The sequence below is a fragment of the Taeniopygia guttata genome, chromosome Z, assembly GCF_048771995.1.
Source record: "Taeniopygia guttata chromosome Z, bTaeGut7.mat, whole genome shotgun sequence".
In the NCBI taxonomy this organism is placed as follows: Eukaryota; Metazoa; Chordata; class Aves; order Passeriformes; family Estrildidae; genus Taeniopygia; species Taeniopygia guttata.
In genome coordinates this window covers 64,499,733-64,522,850 of record NC_133063.1, presented here as the reverse complement: position 1 = coordinate 64,522,850, position 23,118 = coordinate 64,499,733, and the positions used below count along the sequence as shown (strand labels likewise).

The 23,118-nt window shown below is 36.6% G+C and overlaps 1 protein-coding gene and 1 long non-coding RNA gene across 3 annotated transcripts in view; one reads left to right on the top strand and one right to left on the bottom strand.

Annotated features, from left to right (window-relative positions):
* The window catches only part of ARSB (arylsulfatase B), a 59,533-nt gene that overhangs the window by 23,768 nt on the left and 12,647 nt on the right, over window positions 1-23,118 (bottom strand). The window contains exon 5 of the mRNA XM_002188404.7: window positions 5,307-5,550. Within this exon, the coding sequence (XP_002188440.6) occupies window positions 5,307-5,550 (244 nt within the window). The remainder of the gene's footprint in view (window positions 1-5,306; window positions 5,551-23,118) is intronic.
* On the top strand, window positions 3,568-10,098 carry LOC140681877 (uncharacterized). 2 transcript variants are annotated; one of them, XR_012053088.1, is made up of 2 exons: window positions 3,568-3,913; window positions 9,417-10,098. It is a non-coding gene; the product is annotated as an uncharacterized lncRNA (long non-coding RNA). The 2 variants fall into 2 exon arrangements; XR_012053087.1 differs by having other exon boundaries at window positions 3,568-3,923.

Below are 23,118 nucleotides of genomic sequence, written 5' to 3'. Positions count from 1 at the left end.
CCAAAACATAAGGAACTTTTTATATTGTCTGGTTATTATTCTACCCTGTCAGATGGTAGAATAATTAAGATATGTTCTTATTATTTAATTAAGCAGTTAAAAGGTGCTGTTTTTCAAAACAATCCTCTATGTAAGAACAGCTTAATGGCAAAGCATGTGGCCTAACTTCAGTGCTGGTATGAGAATCAGTTAGCTCATTCTTCTGATTTGGAAAGTTCTTAAAACATACTGAAAGCCGTATTATTCCTTAGTGAGCACAAAGATCTACATGCAGTCTTTCACTTTTGTTGTTGGTAAACAGCCACAAGGTGTCCTTGGAAAGGAATCCAAGGTTTTTCAGGGTATGTTTGTCTTGCACAAAAACATTCTCAGTGTCACTAAGCAAAATCTGAGTCTTTATAATCTTGCCACATTTCCTTGGGTCTTATTTTTAATGTCTTCTTAAAATGATTATATTTCAGATATGCTAGAAATAAACATACTCTCAGCTTTAGACTGCTCTTCTTTCTACATTAATTTATATCGTAACAATGAATTTTTTTTAAATAGGTGCTTGATTCCTAAAACAAATGTACGTATTCAGTACAGAAGAATTCAAGCTTACTTCATTTACTACACCCAATCAGTTATGATATTTCAACATTATAAAAATATAAAAATTAAACTTGCCCTACAAAATATATAAGACTTTATACTCTCTGCTTAATAATAAGCTTTGACAAAATAATAGTTACTTGTACTGTATTTTATCCTGAATCTCTCAGCGCCTATCATATTGCTTCATGTGGTCTACCATTCCATTTTACTGTTAATGCAAAATAAAATACTTTCTCTGAGCATGGACACACTAGATATTCAGTGCTGAAAATCAAGATATATCAAAAAAAAAAATCAACCAATGAAAAACTACTTTGCCAAGTGTCTTTATTTCAATAGAGTAGTAAGCATCTGGAGAGCAGATGTTTCTTAAAAATGCAAATGCCTTTTGTTATACTTGCTTGGAAATATGCAGTACAATTTAGACTCCTTGACTGGTTGCATTTTAGTATCGCTCTTGGTATACTCAATTGCTATTTTTGTAAAATATATCAATGATATTATCACCGTATCCTCAGAAATGATTTGTAATACATACATGGTTTTGGACCTATATTGTAGTCTTACCTATGATAATCTAAGGCAAGAGAAAAGGGAAATCTACTATGATTTATTATTTATTTATGAACCTTTATAAAATGTAGATACCTGAGGCTGGAAAGACCTGATAGCTATCAAAAAATGGGTTTACACAATGATACTATGCTAAGTTATTTTCAAAAAGAAGAGAAAGACATCAAAGAGGAAGTTACATTTCATTTCAAAAGTACTTGAAGAAAAATAAAAATGACATAGTACTGGTTTAATTATATGCTGCAACAAAATTTTGCAGAGAAAAATAGTCCAATATAGGTACAGATGGAGAAAGATTGGTGAAACCTGCATGTGGAGACAACATCATGAACACAAGAGCAAGGAAAGGGCTCTTGTAACAACCCATGTTAATAAATCAGCAAAACCTCAGCACATCAAGGCCAGTTCCACTGGACAGGAACATCTGGAGGCAAAGCAGTGATAGCCCTCAGGGACTCACAGAGGTAGTGCAGGACACAGATGCAGCATCAAAAGCACACAAACAGGCGTAACTAGAACCTATGCACAGTTACAAACCAACAAAGAACACAGACAAAGCTTGGAGGACTTCACACCTGACATCCCTGGACCTTTGCACCACAGGAACAGATGCCAGGCCCATCATGTGTTCACAAACATCATGGTGTGGGGATGCCAGGCAGTTGGATTGAAATCCTTTGCCCCTGTGTCTGGCTGGGCAGACTTCCTAGAGCCACACATTTCTTGGTGAGTAAGACTGGCTGTGAGAGTGTGAGCAAAACCTGCCCTCTTTCAGTTTCTATTTCAAATAAAAACACATTCCTCTTTTATTAAGTCTTTCATTGATACAGTGCTGAAACAGTAAAGGGTCAGCAGATGGATTTGGAAAGAGTAGACAAGCTTTTGAGATAGAATCCCTGTCAAAGAGCTTTTAATTACCTTACAAATTTCTGCCTAAGAGTTCAAAGACTGAGAACCCAAACACTGTGTTTCCTCAGTTTCATGCACTGTATGACAGAAACTTAAGAGTATATGTAACCAAAAAGGATGCAAAAGAAGGTATTTTTGTCTACAAGATGTATGCTCTTGAACATCATCTTTTCCTGCTATTTCCTCCTAACTATTATTTCTCTTCAGGGGCCAGAATTAAGTAGACAAGGTAGGAAAGGAACGCTTGGCCCTTAAGTGACTCTCAGCACTACTTTGCACTACAAGTACTTAATATTAATTGGTGTCATGTTAATGTGATTCCTAATTTGGACTACCAGTCATTTAAAGTCATGATAGAAAGTTCATCTTGGTTTAGAATTTCAGAATTTATACTGAAATATAAAAAAAAAAAAGTTGAATTTAAAAATTTAAAAAATTATATTGAATTTCTGTTTATTGTACATATATTCCTATTTCTATAGTATATTGCATTTATATATAGTTATTTTCAGTAGTATAAGATTTATTCTAAATTATTGGATTATATTATTATATTTTAGTATTACATAAACATCATATTAAACATCATTTTTAAACATAATTGCATTTATATATAGTTATTTTCAGTAGTCTAAGATTTATTATAAATTATTGCATTATATTATTATGTTTTTAGTATTACATAAACATTATATTAAGAACCTATTTTTTAAATACTGAACATTAATAGATATCACTGAAATAGATTTAATATTTTTTGACTTCTGAGAATATCTGCACCATCCGATATATTCTTCTGAATATCTAAATCCAGGTTCCAAAGTTCCTATCTTTTTCCTTTTGATTACACACATATGAACCAGCAGGCTCAGGATTAAATTGTCCTCCCCTCCAAAAAAATCACAAGAAGCTTATGCATTTATTTATATTAGAATGTACTGAAAAAAAAAATAGATGCAACACAGTTATTAATTTTCCTTTTCCAAGTGAGTTAGAATCTTTGCAAGTTATAATTTCATTGACTATGAGCCATTTGGTCCCAGAAAAACTACATACTTGAACTTTTCGTCAGATATCACCAAAAGGGCACTGTGCCTTCATTGTTTGCTATCCAATATTTGTGACCTTTTGAATTATGGTCATGAAATTTAATACACTCATTTATCCTGATTACATGGAAAAATCATTTGAAATTTGACATTTTGGCTGCAAGGTCAACCAAGGAATAGCCTAACAGTTAGAAAACCTGACTAGTTATCTGTCCAGACAGAGGTCCTCTCTTTGACACACCCTAAAACACTGGTAGTCACCTGTTCCCTGGCAATGCCAGTAAAGATTGCATTATTCCCTTTACAAAGGGAGAAATGCAAATGTCAGCAGTGTGCTGGCACAGTTGTACCTATCCTTCTCAACAACTCTCCTGCTAAAGTAACCTGATCTGAGAAGATGAATCCATTGCAAGAATACATGGTTGAAACTGAACCCAAATTCTACTGAATGCAGGAATTCTAACGGTAACTGGAAGAAAAATCTATGGTTTAGGTGTACCCTGGACCTTGCTGATGCTAAGTTTCCTCACAGGAACACTGACAAGTAAAGCATTTTACTTTTTCTGGCTGGATGGGAGTCTCCATTCCTTCCTGGCAGTTAATGATCCTTGGCCTCAATTATACATATCTGTATCTTCCTCCACTTGGAAGAGAGTCATACAGTACACCTGGGCACAAGGCCATGAGCTTCCTGTAAACTCCAGCTACTGCAGAAAACCACCCCTTAGCTCTTCAGAAACACAGGCGACTGTAAGAAGGAAATCAAGCTTACCAGATTCAAACAGGTATGGACAGGTATGGACAAAACAATTCTGAACTCAAGATACAGGGTTTAGGTCTGGGGTGGTGTAGGGGGTTCAGTTTGGTTTTGTTTTTTTATTTTTCACTCCAAGATCCATATAGATGGATCCACGGACTGGTACACAGGTTCAAATCTGCCTATTCTAACTCTCAATTTCTCATCTCAGTCCCTAACCAAGACAGCACTCCTGCTCATGCTTGTTTAGGAATTGCCTTTAACTTGCAATTCACAGTTTAGGACACTAAGACACACAAAAAAAGAAGGCTACAAAAAGTGACGCATAATATGGTATACTCTACCTGCTATAAAAGCAGAACAAAGGCTACCAAAAGAAACAGAACACTAATCCTCCACTGAATAGCGTGTAGGATATAGAATTGTTAGTCTTTTTATTCTGCTTTAGCAGTATTGAACTTTCCATTTTAAATTATTCTTATGTGAATTAAAACTATTTTCAAAGACCTACTAAAATAAACATAACTTATATGAAGACAGACAACAGGATTTAGACCTATCAATGAATACATTACATGCAGCACAGAAAACAAAGAAACAAAGGAATTTAAACCAACACAATTTTTGCAGAACTAAAGGCTGGTCACAGAACTTTTAAAGAAACTTAGGCTTCAAGGACTTTGTAATCCTTTTTAGTGGAATAAAAGAACATTGAAATAACCCAGCTGGAGCTATGCTTCCTCTTTTTCCAGTGATCTAAGCATGTGGTCACTGTGCTTTTGAGTATTTCAGCTTGCTTGAATCAGTCACAACATCATGACCTTCAGGAACCAGGTCAGGTGTACTTTTGTACTTGCTCTCAAAGGCTTTTCGACACACTGGACAGCATGACAGGTCTGTGCAAATGGTTACACTGTGAGCCAGCCTGACAAGTCCTGTACTGAGCTAACAAACCATCAAAGTGGGATCCATGTTCAGTAAGTTTAATGTCTGCATGGATTTCCCATATGTCCAATTCCAGATGCATACTGCAGAGACACCTGACTGAGCTCTGTAGAGAGCAGGGTTTGGTCCATAAAATTTACTAATTTATACTCCATGCTGTGCAAAATCAGTTAACATACTCTGGGATCACAGAATGTTCTTGAAGACATGTACCATGCTTGTGAGCTGTTGTGTTCGTACTGAAAAATTCAAAATACCAAGTTAAAGCTGTATGAAGGCTTTGCATCTGCAACCAGGATTAATTTGCAACCTGGATAATTCTCTCATAGACAGCACCATTAACTGCATTTATACCCTCCCTTTTTTATGGGAAAGGAACAGGTAGTATTTCCCTCCCTATTCCAGTTCTGTTTCCTGGGCTGATTAAATTCTTCTCATACTAGAACGATGACTTGGTGATTTGACATGAAACTTACCTGATAGTGTTCCAAACATCAAAGCCATCCAAAGGCTTAGTGCCATTGGTATGTCCTCCAGCAAGGTGCACCAGCGTTGGCAGCCAGTCAGAGATATGGATGAGTTCATGACTTTCTACACCTTTTCGTTTCAGCAAAGGACTTGCAACAAAGCCTACACCTCTCACTCCTCCTTCCCAGAGGGTCCATTTTCTCCCTCTCAGTGGCCAGTTATTCCCCCCTGCTAAAGTTTGTCCTCCATTATCTGAAAAACAAATAAACAAAAAGAATTCTTGGTAAGAAAGAAACAGAAAAATCCTCCCCACAACACCTATTCACCCATTTGAAAAAGCATTTTCACAATACAGATGTGTCATGTGAGTATTTGCATACTGCTGTTAGGCGTCCATATAATGTCAAACATTCAGGGCCAAGTAACAAACATACATTACATTTTAACACTTAACAAATTACATCAATGAAAAGCTATCACTAGGCAGAAATTATCCTATACTAGAAGACAGTAATTTAGAAGGATTGTGTTAAGAATGACTTCTGACCATGATTCAAAACACCATTAGGCATCCAAAGCTTTCAGAACCAAAGACTTCAAAAATTTAGTTTCACAAGAAGAGCTGCTATCAATGCTATCATTAGTACTCAGGATACACTGGTTTCCAAAGCAGTATAATAGGCTTAAAATGGAAACTTGTTATTCCAGTCTCAGGACAATACTTGCATACCTAGTTTAAAAGCAGGGTTGTTTCCAGATTTTTAGGCAGCCACACTGATATATAAGGTTAGACAAACAGTGTTTCCTTCTCCTCAGGCAGAATGATAAAGCCTAATAAAATGCATTGAAACTAGTAAACATAACTGAAGTGATTCAGAAATTGAATTTATCGTTTGGTGAGAATAACATATGAGATGGTTACATAAAAAGCTGAATCACCACAACTACAGAAATATCTACATGAATTAGAGATGGCTCATGGTATACTTTTCTTTTTAACTCTCTCAGCAAGCTTCTACACTTAGGATAAAACCCAGATCCTTGAAGTTAACAGTAATGATTCTTTGAATTTACTTTCAGTACTGTTACACAGTTATTCTTGTTCAAACCTACTGTAATGTCCTCAGAAGAGTAATTGCTGGCAATTCTGTTAAGCATAACTTTCCTCTGTTTTAATGAGGTTAAAATTATTTCAAATAGTAATTGCTGAACTGACATTTAGTGTAATTTGACAGGTTTGTATTGTATTTTTTAATTAAAAAAACATGAATTTGAGGGAAGAAACAAGACATCCAACCCCTTATAGAAGAACTTCACTGTAACTAGAACAAAATTATCTTTCTGGTTGATAAGAGCTCAGGAAGCATTTGGACATAGTCTTGGGCACATGGTGTGATTCTGGGGGATGGTCCTGTGCAGGGCCAGGAGTTGGACTAAATGGTCCCTGTGGGTCCCTTCCAAGTCCCTTTCAAATCAGCTTATTCAGTGATTCTGTTTTTAATTAGGGATCTTTGTAAACCCCCACAGCTTTCTACTGCACACAGGAGACCACTTTTGTTCTACAAAGGAATAAACTGCAGATATCTGTGAAAACTTTGAAAGGCAGAAGCCTAATCTAAACTAAGTACTTGGCAAAAAAATAATTATCTGAAAAGAGTTAAACATCCTGTGGCCGAACTAGCTTCCAGGTGGGTTGTCCATGTTGCTGCAGTTTCGGATTAAAAAGAAATTAATGAAGAGTGCTACCATTATTTCTTGCACAACAATGTTGAGCTGTGAGATCTGAGAACTTAAAGCAATTGCTGGTTACAACAAAATAATGAAAAAAAAAAAAACAAAAAAAAAAAACTATGTCAAACTACGACAATCAGTTTCAACAATTTCTTCTTCTCATAATGTAAACAGGAATTCCTGTCAGAGATACTCATGGGATAGAGTTTTCAGTAGCTTTTAACCTTTGGTGGTCTTAGAATAAAGGCATCTTATCCACACTGTATTAGAGCATAGTTAGGACATACAGGGGAATAAGAACTTAAATATTTCACATACCTCCTTTGTATCACAGACTGTTCACTGTCTGTATCATAGCAGTACACGAGGGTTCTTCTAATTCCTGATTATCAGCAACAAAGTAGCAAGGAAATTATAGAAGTAGGTGGTATTTCTGAAGAGCAGTGAGAGAAGTTTGCACTTCTCAGGTTACAGTCAAATCTTTATGATACTTACATTTTCCTTACTTTCTGTAAAAACATTCACATTCTGCCAGTTTCTCTACACATTAATTTTCCTGATAAAAGGAGTCTATCTAACATATATACTGAGAAAACTTTTGTCTTGTATTCATAGTACATCAAGTTTAAAAGAAAGGGGGGGAAATTTGAGTTTTGATAGCTGACCTGATATGAAAATGAAAAAAAATCTGACATGCGACATATCATTCCCCTCATTTGACTTCTCATTCTCACATTGCTAGAACATTATTTTTTCCTTCCTCGGGAATGTATGTGCAAGTGGTCCTTCCTGCATAATTTTTTGACTGAATTATCATGAAAGTGTTGAAGGAGGGAAAAGGATAGTTTCTGTTTTGATTATTAAGGTCTCTTCCCTTTCTAGGTGGGCAGAACGTAAATGATGTGTCACTAGCAGCTTGCATGCAAGCAACACCTTCCACACAGTCTGAAATGTTATTGAGGACTTCAAATACCTACAATTCATTAAAGAGGAGTTCGTTACATAACAATGAAAGACCCTGATGGGATCTGTATCAATAAAATATTAAGCTAACTATTAAATAAAAAGGGAGAGGGAATAAACAAGAAGCCACTGATTGCATGGAGTACAGACCTGATAGAAAGTCCACTCAGGACTGTAACTCCTGTTCTGGTCCTGGTTTTACCTCCAGGAGTATATCTGGACAACAAAAGACAAAATGGGCACCAGTTCAGTGTGGGTGTGTGTTCAAATACATTTACTCTAAATCAAGAACTACAGATGTATATATTGATGCTAACTAAAAGCTTGCATGGGTTCAGAAAGCTAGTGAAGAAGTTAAAGTTGAAAAAATTATATAGTTCCTATATGAAAACCCATCAACTCAGTTGCAGGAGTTTCCTCAGCCACAAATGCTGAAGATTTGCAAGTTTTCACAAAAGTTTCCTAGACATGTGCCACAAAGAATTGCCATAGTGAGGGGATGCCTGGCTCGACAGATCCTTCATCTGTGGAAACACAACCACTCTCATTTTCTCCCAAAAAAGTTATTCCTTACTAACTCCTTATGCTATTTTACCCAAGTATCTCAAACATAGAACTAATTCCAAGTCCAAGTGGAAACTCGTATTAGTTTAAAACACACACTTAAAATGCACTTAGGTGTGAGACAAACGGAATCATTGTTCCTTCATGTTCTACACTGGCTTTATATCCAATTCTAAATCTATTTCAAAACAATATTTTCTGAACTATTTATAACACATTTTTCTAACATTTTTTGTTTCTCTCCATGACTTATCCTATCTTATGTCAGAAGACAGTCTCCAGAGCAAAGCTTTTGGAATCAAGCTACCTACACCTTGTGGACTCAATTTTTAAGATTGCTTTAAGTTTCAGCCTTGCTACTTCAGCTGAAAACACAAGCCTGCCCCAGGCTTAATACTTCATTATTTCTTTGCTGGAGACAAACATCAAATATGATTTTCATTTAAAATTTTGAAATAGTGTGGAAAATGTAGTGAGTGTATTTTTCTTATCTGTAAGAATCGTTTTTGCAATTACATCTACACAATTTAGACTACAGCAGCACCCACAACATACTGGGGTATTAAAAAACTGCAAAACTAACCAGCTCTTGTCCCTGAAGAAAGGATGAAAGGGGAGTGAATAAGGCTGTATCTAGAAATTAGGCCACTTGGCATAAGCATTATCTAGCCAATTCATGCAGCTTTGTTTTCTTTCTTTAACACAAGCATCACACTTTTTTTAAAGAGCTTTATTCCCAGCTTGGCTTGGATTGCTTTGAGAGATGTTTACCTACTGTTATTTCTCACAGCACTAATCACTCTCATTGTGTATTATTTTAATGAGGGGAGTAATTAGATGCTTTATTTCCATTCTCACAGAATTTTCTTCTACAAGGTGAAATTTGTGACAACAAATGAGAATATGGGGAAGAGCCAGTCTCACTAATACAAGAATGGGCTGAAAAAGAATTTGTATCCGGCACCACCACCACCAATGAAAAAATGCACAGCATGTATATGCTGAGTAAATGACTAAACAAGGGAATAAAGGAGAGCAATGGAAGCATGCTGGCTACTTTAAAAGGTAGTTTCAATCAAAGCTGAATCAACAGCAGCTTCGATGGAACAAGTAGAAACAACAAAAATATGTCACAAAGTACCTCCATCCCAGAACAAATTAGGTGAAAATAGGACATATTTTTGACACAGAAAAACAGAGACTATAACCTATTCTTAAAATGCAGGTGATTGCCTTTCGAACTACTGTGGTTCCCTTATTAAAAATAAAGAGGGGGAAGGGTTACTTTAAAAAATATACTTAATAAAAACTTTTCAACTTAAGAAAAACAGATACAAAGTACAGCTTGTAGTTTGTGTGTCTTGAATATACAATTTTAAAAATGAAGGCAAATATTCTTCTCACAAACATCTGCTTTTGTAATTAATATTCATTGTCATATACATGAGAAAGAGCTTAATTTGCTAAATCTGTAATTTCTAAACTGTAAGAGATGCTTTGAAGGAGTTATTAAAGGAATCAATAAACAAAACTATACACCAAGGGCCTCTGTTTCTCCTAAATACTTCTCTGAAGACTTGCCAGAACATTTTGACTAGCACAGTGTATATATACAGTGATGTGGGACGTGTGCAACTAGCAAACAGTTTAATGACTAAGATATCTTTAAAGAAGAGATGGACAACAAAAACATCAATAAACCAATTCTGAGAGCAATAATCAATGAAGCATGATTCAAGTCTTTGAATGGACTCACTTTCTTACAAAATTACCCTGGAACTGAAGCAACAGTCTGCTTTTCACGATGAAGATACCATTGGAAATAGATGCTCACAACTATGGGGAAAGCTTTATAAGGGATTTGTACCTCACTAGACAGTAGAAAATCAAAAAAAGGTAAGTGTTGATTTAAGAACAAACTCTGACAAATGTCTTTCCCAGGATCATAAACATCTCTTGCTTGCATGCATTCATTGCCAAGAAAAATTCACAGTAGTTACTGAATTCAGGGGCAATAATAATATCATTAATAGATTTGTTTAAGCACCAGAGATCACTTCTCTAAGAAATTCAGTTTAGACTGATCAATGAGCTTGAAAGTTATTTTTAGGAAAGAAATTAAATGGAAACAAGTACTGTAATATGGTGTAAGGCCAGCTCTCTAATAAAGCAAGCTTAATCTCCCCAAGTTGTTTGCATTATAAAAGATCCACTCTTGTCTACGCAGTGGAGTGAAAAACTTATTTTAAAAGCTATAAAAATACCTTTATGCTTTATTTTTTGGATAGTGGGCAAAACATTATAATTAGAGCTTCCAAAGACCACCTAAATACAGTATGGGCAACACCCTAGCTTCTCCACCATGTGGAAATGTGGACCAAGCAACTTTCTCCTGTGACTTCTATTACTGCACGTAATATCTTAGCAGCTTTTGATCACAATCCTGCCACACATTAATGGTTTAGAATAGAGGTACTATTTTCTCTGCAAATAGGCCAGAAATTAGTCTTTCATTTAAAGAAATTCCTTGCTGGTTGTTTTTGTCAAGCCTTAGATTGGGCTTAAGTGTAAATTGAAAATGATAAATAGCATATTAAACTTTTTGCCTTTTTTTTTTACCCAAAAGAAGCAATGTGTTTTCTTGTACAGCTACCTCTTTTGTTTGAACAGACCAGGCCTTGTTTCAATTACACTACAAAAAAATGAATTTTATTTTTCTTCCTAACAGAGCATATGTTTTTTGTCTCCCTTGTGACCACTCAGGTTGCTGCATTCTTTTTTCAACCACAACTGAGCTACACCCCACAGTCCCACTGACACGCCTGGCAAATTGTTCCAGACAAGCTCTTCCAAGAGGGCTTCCTGGAATTTCTCCAAAGATTCATCCAGGACTCTATTTGGTGCCATTATTAAGCAGTTTTTACTCCAGCACTTCTCTTCAGTTTTAATTTTCTTAGTTTAAATAATAAAGAGCTACCTATAAGTCTCCTTATGAGGGAAAAAAGATCACTCTTGCTGACTACTTGAGTCAGACAGTAGGAATACTTCACAAACATACTCATTATTTACTTAAACTGTCTTTAACTTCAATTTATTACGCACCTTCCATTCTGCTGAGATGGTATAAGTGTTTAAGTTTGTGATGTATATTATACAAGCTTGATTACAGCATCAGAAGTGTAATTTTAAGTATGCGTCCTAATAATCTTAATTCTCAAGGTAAGTTTAACAATGGTTTTTGGCATTTGTAGAACAAGAAGTAATATGGAAAATCTTTATGACAATAATTTTAGAAAATACAATAGAAATTAATTCGTTCCTACAAGAAAAATAACTATCTTAAGGAAAAAAAGTTCTCTTCCAGCACAACAATCCAATACAGCAAGTATTTCTGAACTGATTTCTCTGTATACCTCAGTGCATAACCAATTCTGCATAAATACATTTTAGCAGTAAGTTACAGAAGACCAGAAGTGCTTGATATCACACAGACACAAAATTAAACATGTTAAATGTTTTATGTTAATGAGGTTTACAAATTTAAATGCTTCTTGGATATCCATATTCATTTTTTTTAATAGCTATCCAAAAGTTTAATACATCTGTATGTATATAACTCATATACCTACAGAACAATAACCAAAATTTAAGATTTGACTGATAAGGAAACACTTAAAAAAAAAAAAAAAAAAAAGGGAGAGAAAATCAAGTGCAAAGAAGTGCTGTGTGACAAGAAACCTTTGACTATGAAAAGACTTCTCTATCCTATTCACTACACAGCTCAAATAAATAATATGAAATAATAAATCTGCAAGGGCAAAGAAATAAGAAAACTTTAGATATCTAGGATTATATAAATACAATTAAGTATCATGAATCAATTCAGTATTTGTTTATTATGTATTCATGATAACTTTAACCAACCATTAGAGACTTTAAAGATCTAGTATAACATTTCTGGCTCCTGGCTACCAACACCCAGGTCTCCTTCTTTTCTGAAAACAGCTACAAAACACTTGCCAAATAATCCTTATGTACCTACAGTAGTTTTCAAATCCAATATCGGCAGGCCCCAGCTTTTTTTTTTGTTTTCCACCTGTACTTTAGGTCCTAGTCTTTTTTTGAATTGATTAATTTCTCTAAAGCTGCAATAGAAAACTCCCATGCTCTTTGATTTCTCCTCAAGGGCCCCTGCAGTAAGCTAATCTAGCAAACATCTGTCTGATACATAAACCATGCCAAGATCTGTTTGAAAGCCTTGTCTAAAGACAGGCAATAATTTTGAAGTGAATACAGACCAGAAGAAAAAAACAACTACAATTTATTTTATAATGCAGGGTACTTCAATATGTTATCAAATTAAAGCATCTTCAAAATTAGGAGAAAAAACCTTTTAAGCTTCTGCTACTCCTGAAACTAAAGGCTGCTACCATCCTAAAGTCATCAACTGTATGTAACGTAACATGAAATATTTGCATCAAATGTTTGAAGGGGAAATGTGGTCAGTAATGACTCCTGTTCCAGTTTCTTGCTTCTGATTAATATATTAATGGTTTTGTGAAGATAAAGAGTGAAACTAAGGTGGTTTCTCTTTGCTAAATGGAACAGAATCTCTTATATGTTCCCTCATTGCATTTTAGAAAAATAAAATTTGTAACTCAGAAGTGCATCCCCCATCCCTCCCTACCAAACAGAAGAGATATGTCCATATGGTAAACAGACAATAAAAAGAGGAGGACAGGATAAGGCTGACATATGACCAAAAGTATGCCAGGAAGCACAGAACTGTACACATTAAATTTTCTAATTGCAGAGACTGTCCAACAGCTGGTAGCACCTAGGTGTTTTTATCCAGTAAAAGCATTCAGAAGTTTATTTTTCAAACATTTGGGTTTTTTCCTCTACTTCTGGAAGCAGCATGACTCTCTTAGAACAAGCCTAATGCTATTATCAAAATAATATTACGGATCTAATTAGGAGGCATATTTATAGCAGCATTTGGAAGAAAAAAAATTAGGAAGTAGAGCTGCTTTTACTGTGCTTACAAACACTTTTTATAAAAAGCAGCAACTAGCCAAAATCACACCTTCAGAGGTATGGAAAGATCTGACCTCAGATCTGCTACATTTGTACTTTAGGCTGCAAGTTGTTTGGTAAGAAAAGAGGATGCTATCCCAACTGTGAAGACAGGAGATGGTGGAAAACTAGTTTCACATTTATTGCTGATCAGAGCCATATACAAGAAAAGAGGTCACTGACTTCACTGAAGCAGAGGCATTGAGGTGCACATGGCCCATAGGGAGGCTGATAACCTTAGGGGAGCATTATTTCACTTTTCATTTGAGGGGGAGAGAAGAAATTACTACTTTGACCATACAACCTTTTTATTTTCTTTTAAAAAGAAAAAAGAAAAAGGAAAAACAACCCAAAAATCCACTTCCAGGGATACCAAGCTGCCAAAACTTAGAATTAAAATGCAAACAGCAGAGACCTAATCTAATATACAGGCATTAAAGCCCCAGGGTTCTTCCCAGAACCCATATTTTCCATCCTAATATCCTGTACCCCCTCTTTCTTGGAGTTTATTTGAGAGGAAGCTGCTCTGATTGCCTTCTGTCACTCCTCTGGCACACAATAAACAGAGCAATCTGGAGTTAATTTAAGCAGTTTAGCACATCAGGATACAGCTGGGAAAAGTTTTAGGAGAGAAAGGCTGGGGAGAAAGAACAGGGCTGCACAGAGTCCAACCCAGCCTGTACACAGGAAGGTGGTGCAGATGGGCACATTCCAACACCATTGCCTGCAGACAAGGAAAACTGCCCCTGATGGAACTCTCCAATCAGCTCAGGAACAGCAGAAACCTCGCTGCAAGGAATTTAGAAATCCATTCCTAAAAGCAAGAGTTGCAGGGCCACTCCTTCATGTAAGGACTATTACAGCTGATCCTTGGCCATCCAGTAGTAACTCAATCCCTCCACTTTAATATTTCACCCTCTATAAGCCAGATGTCTTTTTTTCTTCTTACGTTTGGACACATGCATTGGTTTTACACTGTGCAAAGGATGACTTGATTCCGGCCATTGGACAGATTTACATCTGTTTTTTGCATCACTTTTGTTTGAGTTTTTAATCTCTTGGGGCCCTAGTTATATCCAGAATATATTGACTGAGTTCATTACCAGAAAGAAACACATACCTGCTGGTAAAATAATACAAAAATGAAACAAAAGTCTTTAGCTATTACTTACCACAGGGGACATTTTTAAAAAGTGCAGCATGCACCTTAGGAAGAAGTATGTGTCCATACACTAATTCTCACACCAAGCACATAAACCACAAAAACTGAAACTCTTTACTCCAAAAAGTGAAGAAAATAATATTCTTTATAACACTAGTCTTACAGAGGGGATGATAAAGGCTAATTGTTCTGTGATCAGCTGTAACTGTTTTGCTTGCTGTAGGCCGTGTCATTCCCAGAGAGATTATGATGAAAAGAAACAGGCAAGTTTATTGAATAAAGTGGAAATGCAACAGCCTCGTATAGGCATGTCCAGCATCATCTAAATTCTCCCAACAGACACCCTAGCTTTTGCTAAATGCAACCAAAATTGCAGGGGAGGAAAGGGGTTATTTTATAAGTTAATTTGGTGATAGAGAAACACAAGTAATGGAGAGTAATGGGTGTTTACATAAATATTATCTGTTCCCTTTAATGACCAATGCAGGGTTTTTAACCACTTTCCATATAGTCGTTCTTCAGCAATTGGTTATGTTTTCCAGGCAGGGAAATGGGAAGCAACCTATTTGCTAAATGAGTGATTCCGAATACATTTTCCTTGTTGTTCCTTTCTTTAACATCTTTGCTTGGTTACAAGTAACAATGGCTGAATAATATACCGCTGAATCTAAAAAAAGGATGTTAAGCTGGACAAAACTGAACCTATGTTCTCCAAAAACCAGAAAAAACCTATCATTTACAGTTGTGCCTAATACTCTCCTCTCCTTCATTCTGTCACATTAATGCAAAATTCAAGTGAGTGACTAGAAGGAACACTTAAATTCAAATTTTTAACTTATTAATGACTATTTTATTCCAACTTTGTTATTTTTCCCCCAGCTACATGCCAAAACATGCCCTCTTTAATTACTCCCATGTTTGAATCTCTGCAATCTGCCTGCACCATGCTAGTTCAGTAAGGTCACCAGCAATTTCCTCTTGGCAAGATCCAACCTTTCTCCAATATCATCGTCCTTGAACTTTCTGCCACTTTAGATCATATTTCCTGAATCCTGAAGTTGTGAAATCTCTCCTCTTGGCAACATCTAGCTGTACAGACCACATTCAGTCCTCAAATATACACTATAACTCCCCGAGGTTTTTAAGGGGAGTTGTTCATATGCACAACAGAAATGGCTGTAGACTTCAACAGACTAGTGAAATTGCATATTTTGCTCTTTGTAGGCATTATAGTTTTAATGGTTTTGTGCCTAATGATCATTCCCTAGAACATTTACCCTGAAAACCTATCCTTTACACAGTATTTTTTTTCCTTTTCCATTCCCAAAAGTGGGAAAGAAGTGGAAAAATCCAAAATGCACTAACAGATTCCTCTGCTCAAAGACAATGTTTCATTATACACAGAGATTTAAGCCTGGATGGTCAATGATTCACAGTATGCCCATACTTCTGAAACAGGTGAATTCTATCATTTTCAGAAGATATCTTGCCTTCTTTGCAAATTTCTTATCTAATGCAGTGATATTAAGCCATAAAGCACATCTGCTTATTGATTCACCCTGTGTTTCCCAAATTAATTTCTCCACTATTGCTTGACATCCCTGATGCCAACAACAGACAGAATTTATCATCTCATTTATATCATTGATCAAACCACCCACATGATCCTTCCTCAGCCTGCTTAGTCCAACCCTGCATTAAGAAGTATTAAGTCATAGGGGTAGGTCACTGCAAACAAGAGGTGGCTAGAGGTGGTGCTGCCATCTCAAGTGGTGAGCTCCCCTAAACTCCACATTTACAGCTGAAGTTTTATCTTCCTCAAAAAGGACTTCTGCCCTCATGAGTAACCACTACCTGACTCACATATTAGCGAGTCCAGAAGTCACATATTCCCTCTACTCCCACTTTAGCAGGGGAGTTTTACTAAATCCTACTTCAGATTTCTCTTGGGATTATGGAATAAATGACCCATTAAATTAGGTGAGGTCTTGAGGTCCATATTTTCCCAAAGCCTATCTCTTCGTTTGCCTTAGGCTGCAGGAAGGCTCTGACTGAACTAATTTATAGAATAGAGGTAATTAAAATCTCTCAGATCACACAAGAGGTAAACAATCCCTAAAAAAGGCTGATATGATTGTAAGCATGCTTACTCTTCAAAAGGTTATATCAAAATTATCTAGATTAATAAACTGAAACCACTGTAGCTATTTAAAATGTTCAAGCTACCTAAGGTTACTTGGAGAGAATCACAGGAAGCCACATGCAGGCTCTGAGCAGCTGAGAGACCTCAGAGGCAATTGTCTGTGAAAGGGGGCATCTGTGGGCAGAAAAAAGCCCTTAACCTTAGCCCCATAAGTCAGCATCGCTGTCTACACAGCTATTCTTCCACCTGAGGCATGCATTTTTTCCTTTTAGGTTTTTTGGGGGGGGGGTTTTGTTGTTGTTGTTGCTGTTGTTCTTGTTCTCATTGGGGGTTTTTTTTGTCATTGTATTCTTTCTGGTACTTTTGACTTTCTAACAAACTATAATGGATGGTCAGCAACAGTTTCTCTCTGCTAGTCATTGCAAATCATTTGTGGCCAGTAAAATCTAACTATTAGATTGTTTTAAACAAAGGCTTTGCTTTTTCAATCCTGTGAAATCACTGGAACACAGCTTGATGGCAGCAAAATGTATGATACATTCAAGTAGGCAGATATCAATTAATATCCTCTGCAGTCAGAAGTGTAATTATGTACAATGTTACAGAGAACAGGAATGGAATGCACCTTCTGTTTTTTTAATCCCTATCAGTAACAGAAGAATAGTGTTGAAACAATTTGGATTTAACAAAAAAAACATGCAGAGATTTTTCTTTATATCCACTTGTTACAAATACTTATTTGATTGTAAAATATGTTACAATGCTTCAGTGCAAATTGAAAGTAGACTTAGAGCAGACCTAAAGAGGATACAAGTATTAAAAGTCTCATTAAGTTCTGCATACCAGATGTCAGCAAATGCTATCTCGTGGATTTGATAGACTCTTGCAAGCCATCAGAAGCAGTACATTGCTCCAATACATCCAGTTCTCTGCAGCGATCAGTAACAACCTTTTGCATAGCCTAAATATGGAGATCATCTACAACACAAGAAGTCCGTAATGAAAAACCTGCACTACATTTGCTGCATTATTTGTTTTTATGTATTGTAGGTTAAAGCCATTTACTCTAAAATATAAGTGAAATTACTGCTGCAGACTTCTGATTCTTCTCAACCAGTTCAAGCTACTCTGGAATCTTAATACAGAATTCAGGGTCAGCTCACTTCAATGTACACAAAGCTCTGGCTGTATTTTAACTTAAGAAAACACAATTGGAGGTCAAATGTAAGAGCAAGCACAGGCAGCATTCCACACGGCAGCAGTGCTCAAAGTGCAGATAAAAGAGTGGGTGTTTCTTCCTGCTTAAAGAGAAATGTAAAGATAGATGCTGCATTGTAAGAGACAGATACTCCAGTCATAGGCGGCATGTGAAGGTGTCTAGAGACAGAGATTTCAAAAGGGCATAAAAAAGTTTAGAGAAAGCAGAGGAATGATTAAGACCAAGCTGTAAGGAATTTAAAAAAACAAATAAGGAACCTTCCAAAAGGAGAGGAAATCAGCTTATTAGTTTCAGTGTTAGGATGAAAACAGGAAAAAAAAACGCAGTGAACACTGCAGTAAGAGCTCTCCAAGCCCTTTTCACATCAGACATTTACATAATCCAATACACCTACCTGTGGCCAAATCTTAGCATCCACTGCCTAATAACTAACATGCTCATGGATTTCAGTGTTTCTTCTGGTATTTTTAACTCAACGATCTGTAAAACATATGGCTTCCTTTGCATTCAGCATGTCTATATACTGACCATATAAATAAATTTTGCTGGTTTTACTCTTCCATTAATTAAGGCAGAGAGTAAAAATCTTACTCTTTTAATGGACACAAAACTAATATTGCCCACCAATACTGATCCATTATATTCTATGTATAAATATGAAATATAAACATATAAATATAAGTATAAACATGAAATAATTATATATATATATAAACATGAAATAATATAACATGAAATAATGAAATAATGGAAAGTGAAAGAAAGAACAGTTGTGCAGAGCTTTTATTTGGAAGTTCTTAAATTCTTCCATAGAGTTTAGCCTAGCAGCATACTTTTGCTCTGGAATATTCATAAATATATGAAACAGATGTACTAACCAACCCATAGTTTATAAGGACATATATGAAAAAAAATAGAAAAAAGCAGGGAAGGAAAACAGATCCAAAACATCTCAGTAGGGATTCAAGTAACCTTTTTCAGATACTACTCATTTGACTAAGGTCATCTTACAACACCTGCAACTTTTTCCAAATTCTTAACCCAGACCAGACAACATTGCACGCTTCTTTCCCAAGTGAATCAATGATGGATTTTCCCTGTGTTTCTATAGGGCTGTCACTGATTGACAAACTTAAGTCCCTTAGAGAGGCAATATTGCTAAATAAATACTAAAGCTTTGTGTCAGATGGTTCTGGGTTGTTTCAAACAATATTTATCAGTTAAATAGGAAACCTAACAAGGTATGTATATAAATTATCAAACTTTGCTTTAGTTCTATTAAGCAATTATTGAAAGAATACTGAAATAAAAAGTGTAAAAAACTAACAAATTACACTTTGATAATTTTGAATGGCTTTATATAATATAATGTACTGGTAGAGTTCTCAGTCCTGAGAGATATGGGCTAAGTAAAGTGTGAAGATAGGATCCTTAATTTTAGGGAAGGAAACTTCCAGCTCTTCAAGAAGCTGGTCAATAGGACCCCTCTTGAGAAAATGCCCTTGAGGACAAGGGAGCAGAATAGAGCTGACAGATCTTTAAGGACATAGATGGCAAAAGCTCCTGGAACCCAGGCATAAGAAATCAGTGAAGGCAATGGCAGAATCAACCTACTGGTAAAACTAAGGGGCAAGAAAAAAAAAAAATAGAGGCAGTGCATTTCACAATGTGGAAGTGCAAACAGGTATTCTGGGAATAGTATAGGGATGCAGTCCAAGGCATATATCAAGGTATGGCTGGAGCTGTGCATCCCTTGGTAAGGGATGCAAAGAGTAATAAGGGCTTTACAGCCAGGATAGCAAGGTCAGGGGAACAGTGTTTTCCCACAACAGAGGTGACTGACAAACTGGTAAGAAAGAATGAAGAATGGGCTGAGGTATTCAACAACTTTGCCTCAGTCTTCTTCTGACAGTCTCTTTTCTCACACCTCTTGAGTGGAGAAAGGGAGCAACTGTAAGGGAAGATCAGGTTCATGACCACCTGAGGAATTGATATAAATCTGCAGGACTTGACATGCATCCCAGAGTCCTGAAACTGATAGTGTTGCCAAACTGCTCTCCATTATACTTAAAAAGTCATGACAGTCACGGCAAGTCCCAGGTGACTGGAAAAGAGAAACCTGGTAACCATCTTTAAGAAGGGTGCAGAGAATGACCCTGGGAACTACTGACCTGTCAGCCTCATCTCTGTGCTGGGGAAGACGATGGAACAGATCCTCCTAGAGGCTGTGCTAAGGCACACGGAGGACAGGCAGGTGATTAGGGCAAGGCTGCAAGGGCAAGTCCTGTCTGATCAGCCAATGGCCTTCTAAAACAAAGTGACTGCATCAGTGGACAAGAGAAAGTCCGCGGATATTCTTTATCTGGACTTCTGTAATGCCTTTGACACAGTCCCCCAAAACATCCTTCTCTCCAAATTGGAGGGATGGATTTCATATGTGGGCAGATCACAGCATAATGAATTTGTTGTATGGTCACATTTAGAGAACCAGTCAATCCCTCAATGTCTGGACATAGTTCAGTATGAGTGGTGTCCCCCGGGATCCCTGTGGGGACCAGCATTGATGAATATCTTCACCAACGACACAGACAGTGGGACCAAGTGCACCCTTGGCAAATTTGCAGACAACACCCAGCTGAGTGGTGCAGCTGACATGCCTGAGGGACAAGATCTCTTCCAGAAGGACCTGGACAAGCTCTGGGAGAGAGCCCACAGGAATTTTACAAGGTTCAACAAGACGAAGTGCAAGGTGCTGCACTTGGGTCAGAGCAACCCTGGCACCAGCACAGGCTGGGGATGGGCAGATCACGGCAGCCCTGCCCAGAAGGACTTGGGAGTGCTGGGGATGAGAGGCTGGACATGACCCAGCCATGGGCACTCCCAGCCCAGAGAGCCACACGTGTCCTGGGCTGCATCCAGAGCAGTGATCATTTCCTACATTTCATGTATCTCATGCTCCTTTGAAGGGCTGGGGCTTTAGGAGCAATTATGTTCTTAAACTTAATCAGAACCACGTGGAGGTCAGTGTGACAGCCCATCCAACTGAAGCAGAAAGTGTATTAAAAGTTAACTATGAATTATTTCATATGTAATCTGCAGAGTTTAAAAAACCATTTTAACAATGTAGTGTCTTGGTGTTGTTGAAAACAGAGCATGTCAATGAAACAACTCGTGCTACCTTCAATATTTCCAAAAATCAGATTTCTGAAGTTTGTAACTAAAAAGAAACAAAAGGTGTAACATGCAAACATCCTCAGACAAGTGAAAAAGATAGAAAGTAGGACAAACCCCCTACTTCTACACCTTTCCTCCTGTTGCCTATTTCTGATAGGGAGACTACAGAAGAGCCAAACCCCCACAGTTTGGTTTACATTAAGTGTTGACATCTCTATTCCATAATGTAAATCTGGACTTTGTACAATTTTTTTTTTTATGCAGTTTTAAACACTACTGAAATTACAGAGGCGGTAATAGCTCACATTAGTAAAGAGCAAAGAATGGGAACTACAAGCAAGAGTGATTCAATAATCTAAACCCTCACAGGGATTTAGCAGACATGATACCGCCACATATCCTTTAATGTGTATTATATTATTTTAAAATGTAATACACATTAAATTTATATTATTAAATTTAATTTATTAAAAAAATATAATATACATTAAATAAGCAGGAGACAAGTCTACTTCTCTGCTAATAGGTAACGCTTAATAGTCGTACACAATTTTGAATGAAAACCACAATCAATTGCCAGTATCAACAAAACAAGCAGGCAGCTAGTGCTTGGTTTGGTCGAGTGTTGTTTTAGCTTTTTGTGTGCATTTTACACACGTGAAAGGGAATTAAATTACACTTACTAGTGCCAGACACAGTATGAGCAAACATTAGACAGCATCATTGTACAGCTCTGTATATGCATCTCACTTTTGACCTCAAACATTCTTGCTGAAAGTCTAGGTCACAGAACAGGACTTCAGAGCCCTTTGTCAGTGTGATTTAAGCTCATGGTTGTGAGTCACAGTTAAACAGAGAGCCCTGTCAATAATACTGGTAAAGGATCACATTTGGGGAAAATTTCTCCCCTCTGATCTTCACAGCATAAATAATGCTTACTCTGTACAAGTTCCAAGCACAGAACTTCCATTGAGGTTTGATTAAAAAAAAAAAAAAAAGAGTACAGAATACACAACAGAGATCTACACTGTGGATAGGAGACTCGCAGCATGAATTGGAAAATAACTTTGCCCTTAATTTGAACTCATGTTCTTCTCTGCTTCCCCACATTGCATCTGCAAGATCCATGTGTAGCTGTGTTTTCCAGTCATGGTGCAAATAAGAGTGATGAACAATCACACTCCCTCTGATGACTTATATGAAAGACTTACTTCCAACAAAATGAACCAAAACCATTTGGTAAGACCAGCTGATGAAGAAACATCTGCTGTGTACTTCCATCTGATATTGTTTACTCACAGTGGTAAGAATAACCTTGAATGTTAAATTTTCAATTGCAGAAATGCCACTTTTTCTTCAGAGTGCTGCAACATTATTGTATTTCCAGTGCTTGATACAGATTTATTTGTGTATGTGTGATGGAAGCACTATTGAAAGCTGTTCAATTAGAGGAATTAAAAAACAACACCTTCTAATATAAAAGTCTGTTAATGTAATTCTTATTGTACTTTAAATACAACCACAGGGGTTTTATTTTCCATCAATGGAATATAATACCTTGCCTGCATCAGAGCACCATTTACTGAACAACTTTACTGAGAATTTACAGTGTAACTTTTATCTAGCTGTGCTCATATAAATCAACCTCTATGTTTTTTTGCAACTCACCAAAACTCTCTCTTTATTCTCCTTAGTTTTCCAAAACTGGGGAAAAAAAAATTGCTCTCATGGGAAAGACAATAGATGTACATAGGCTTCCACTAGTTACAGGTTAGTTACTAGTTACAG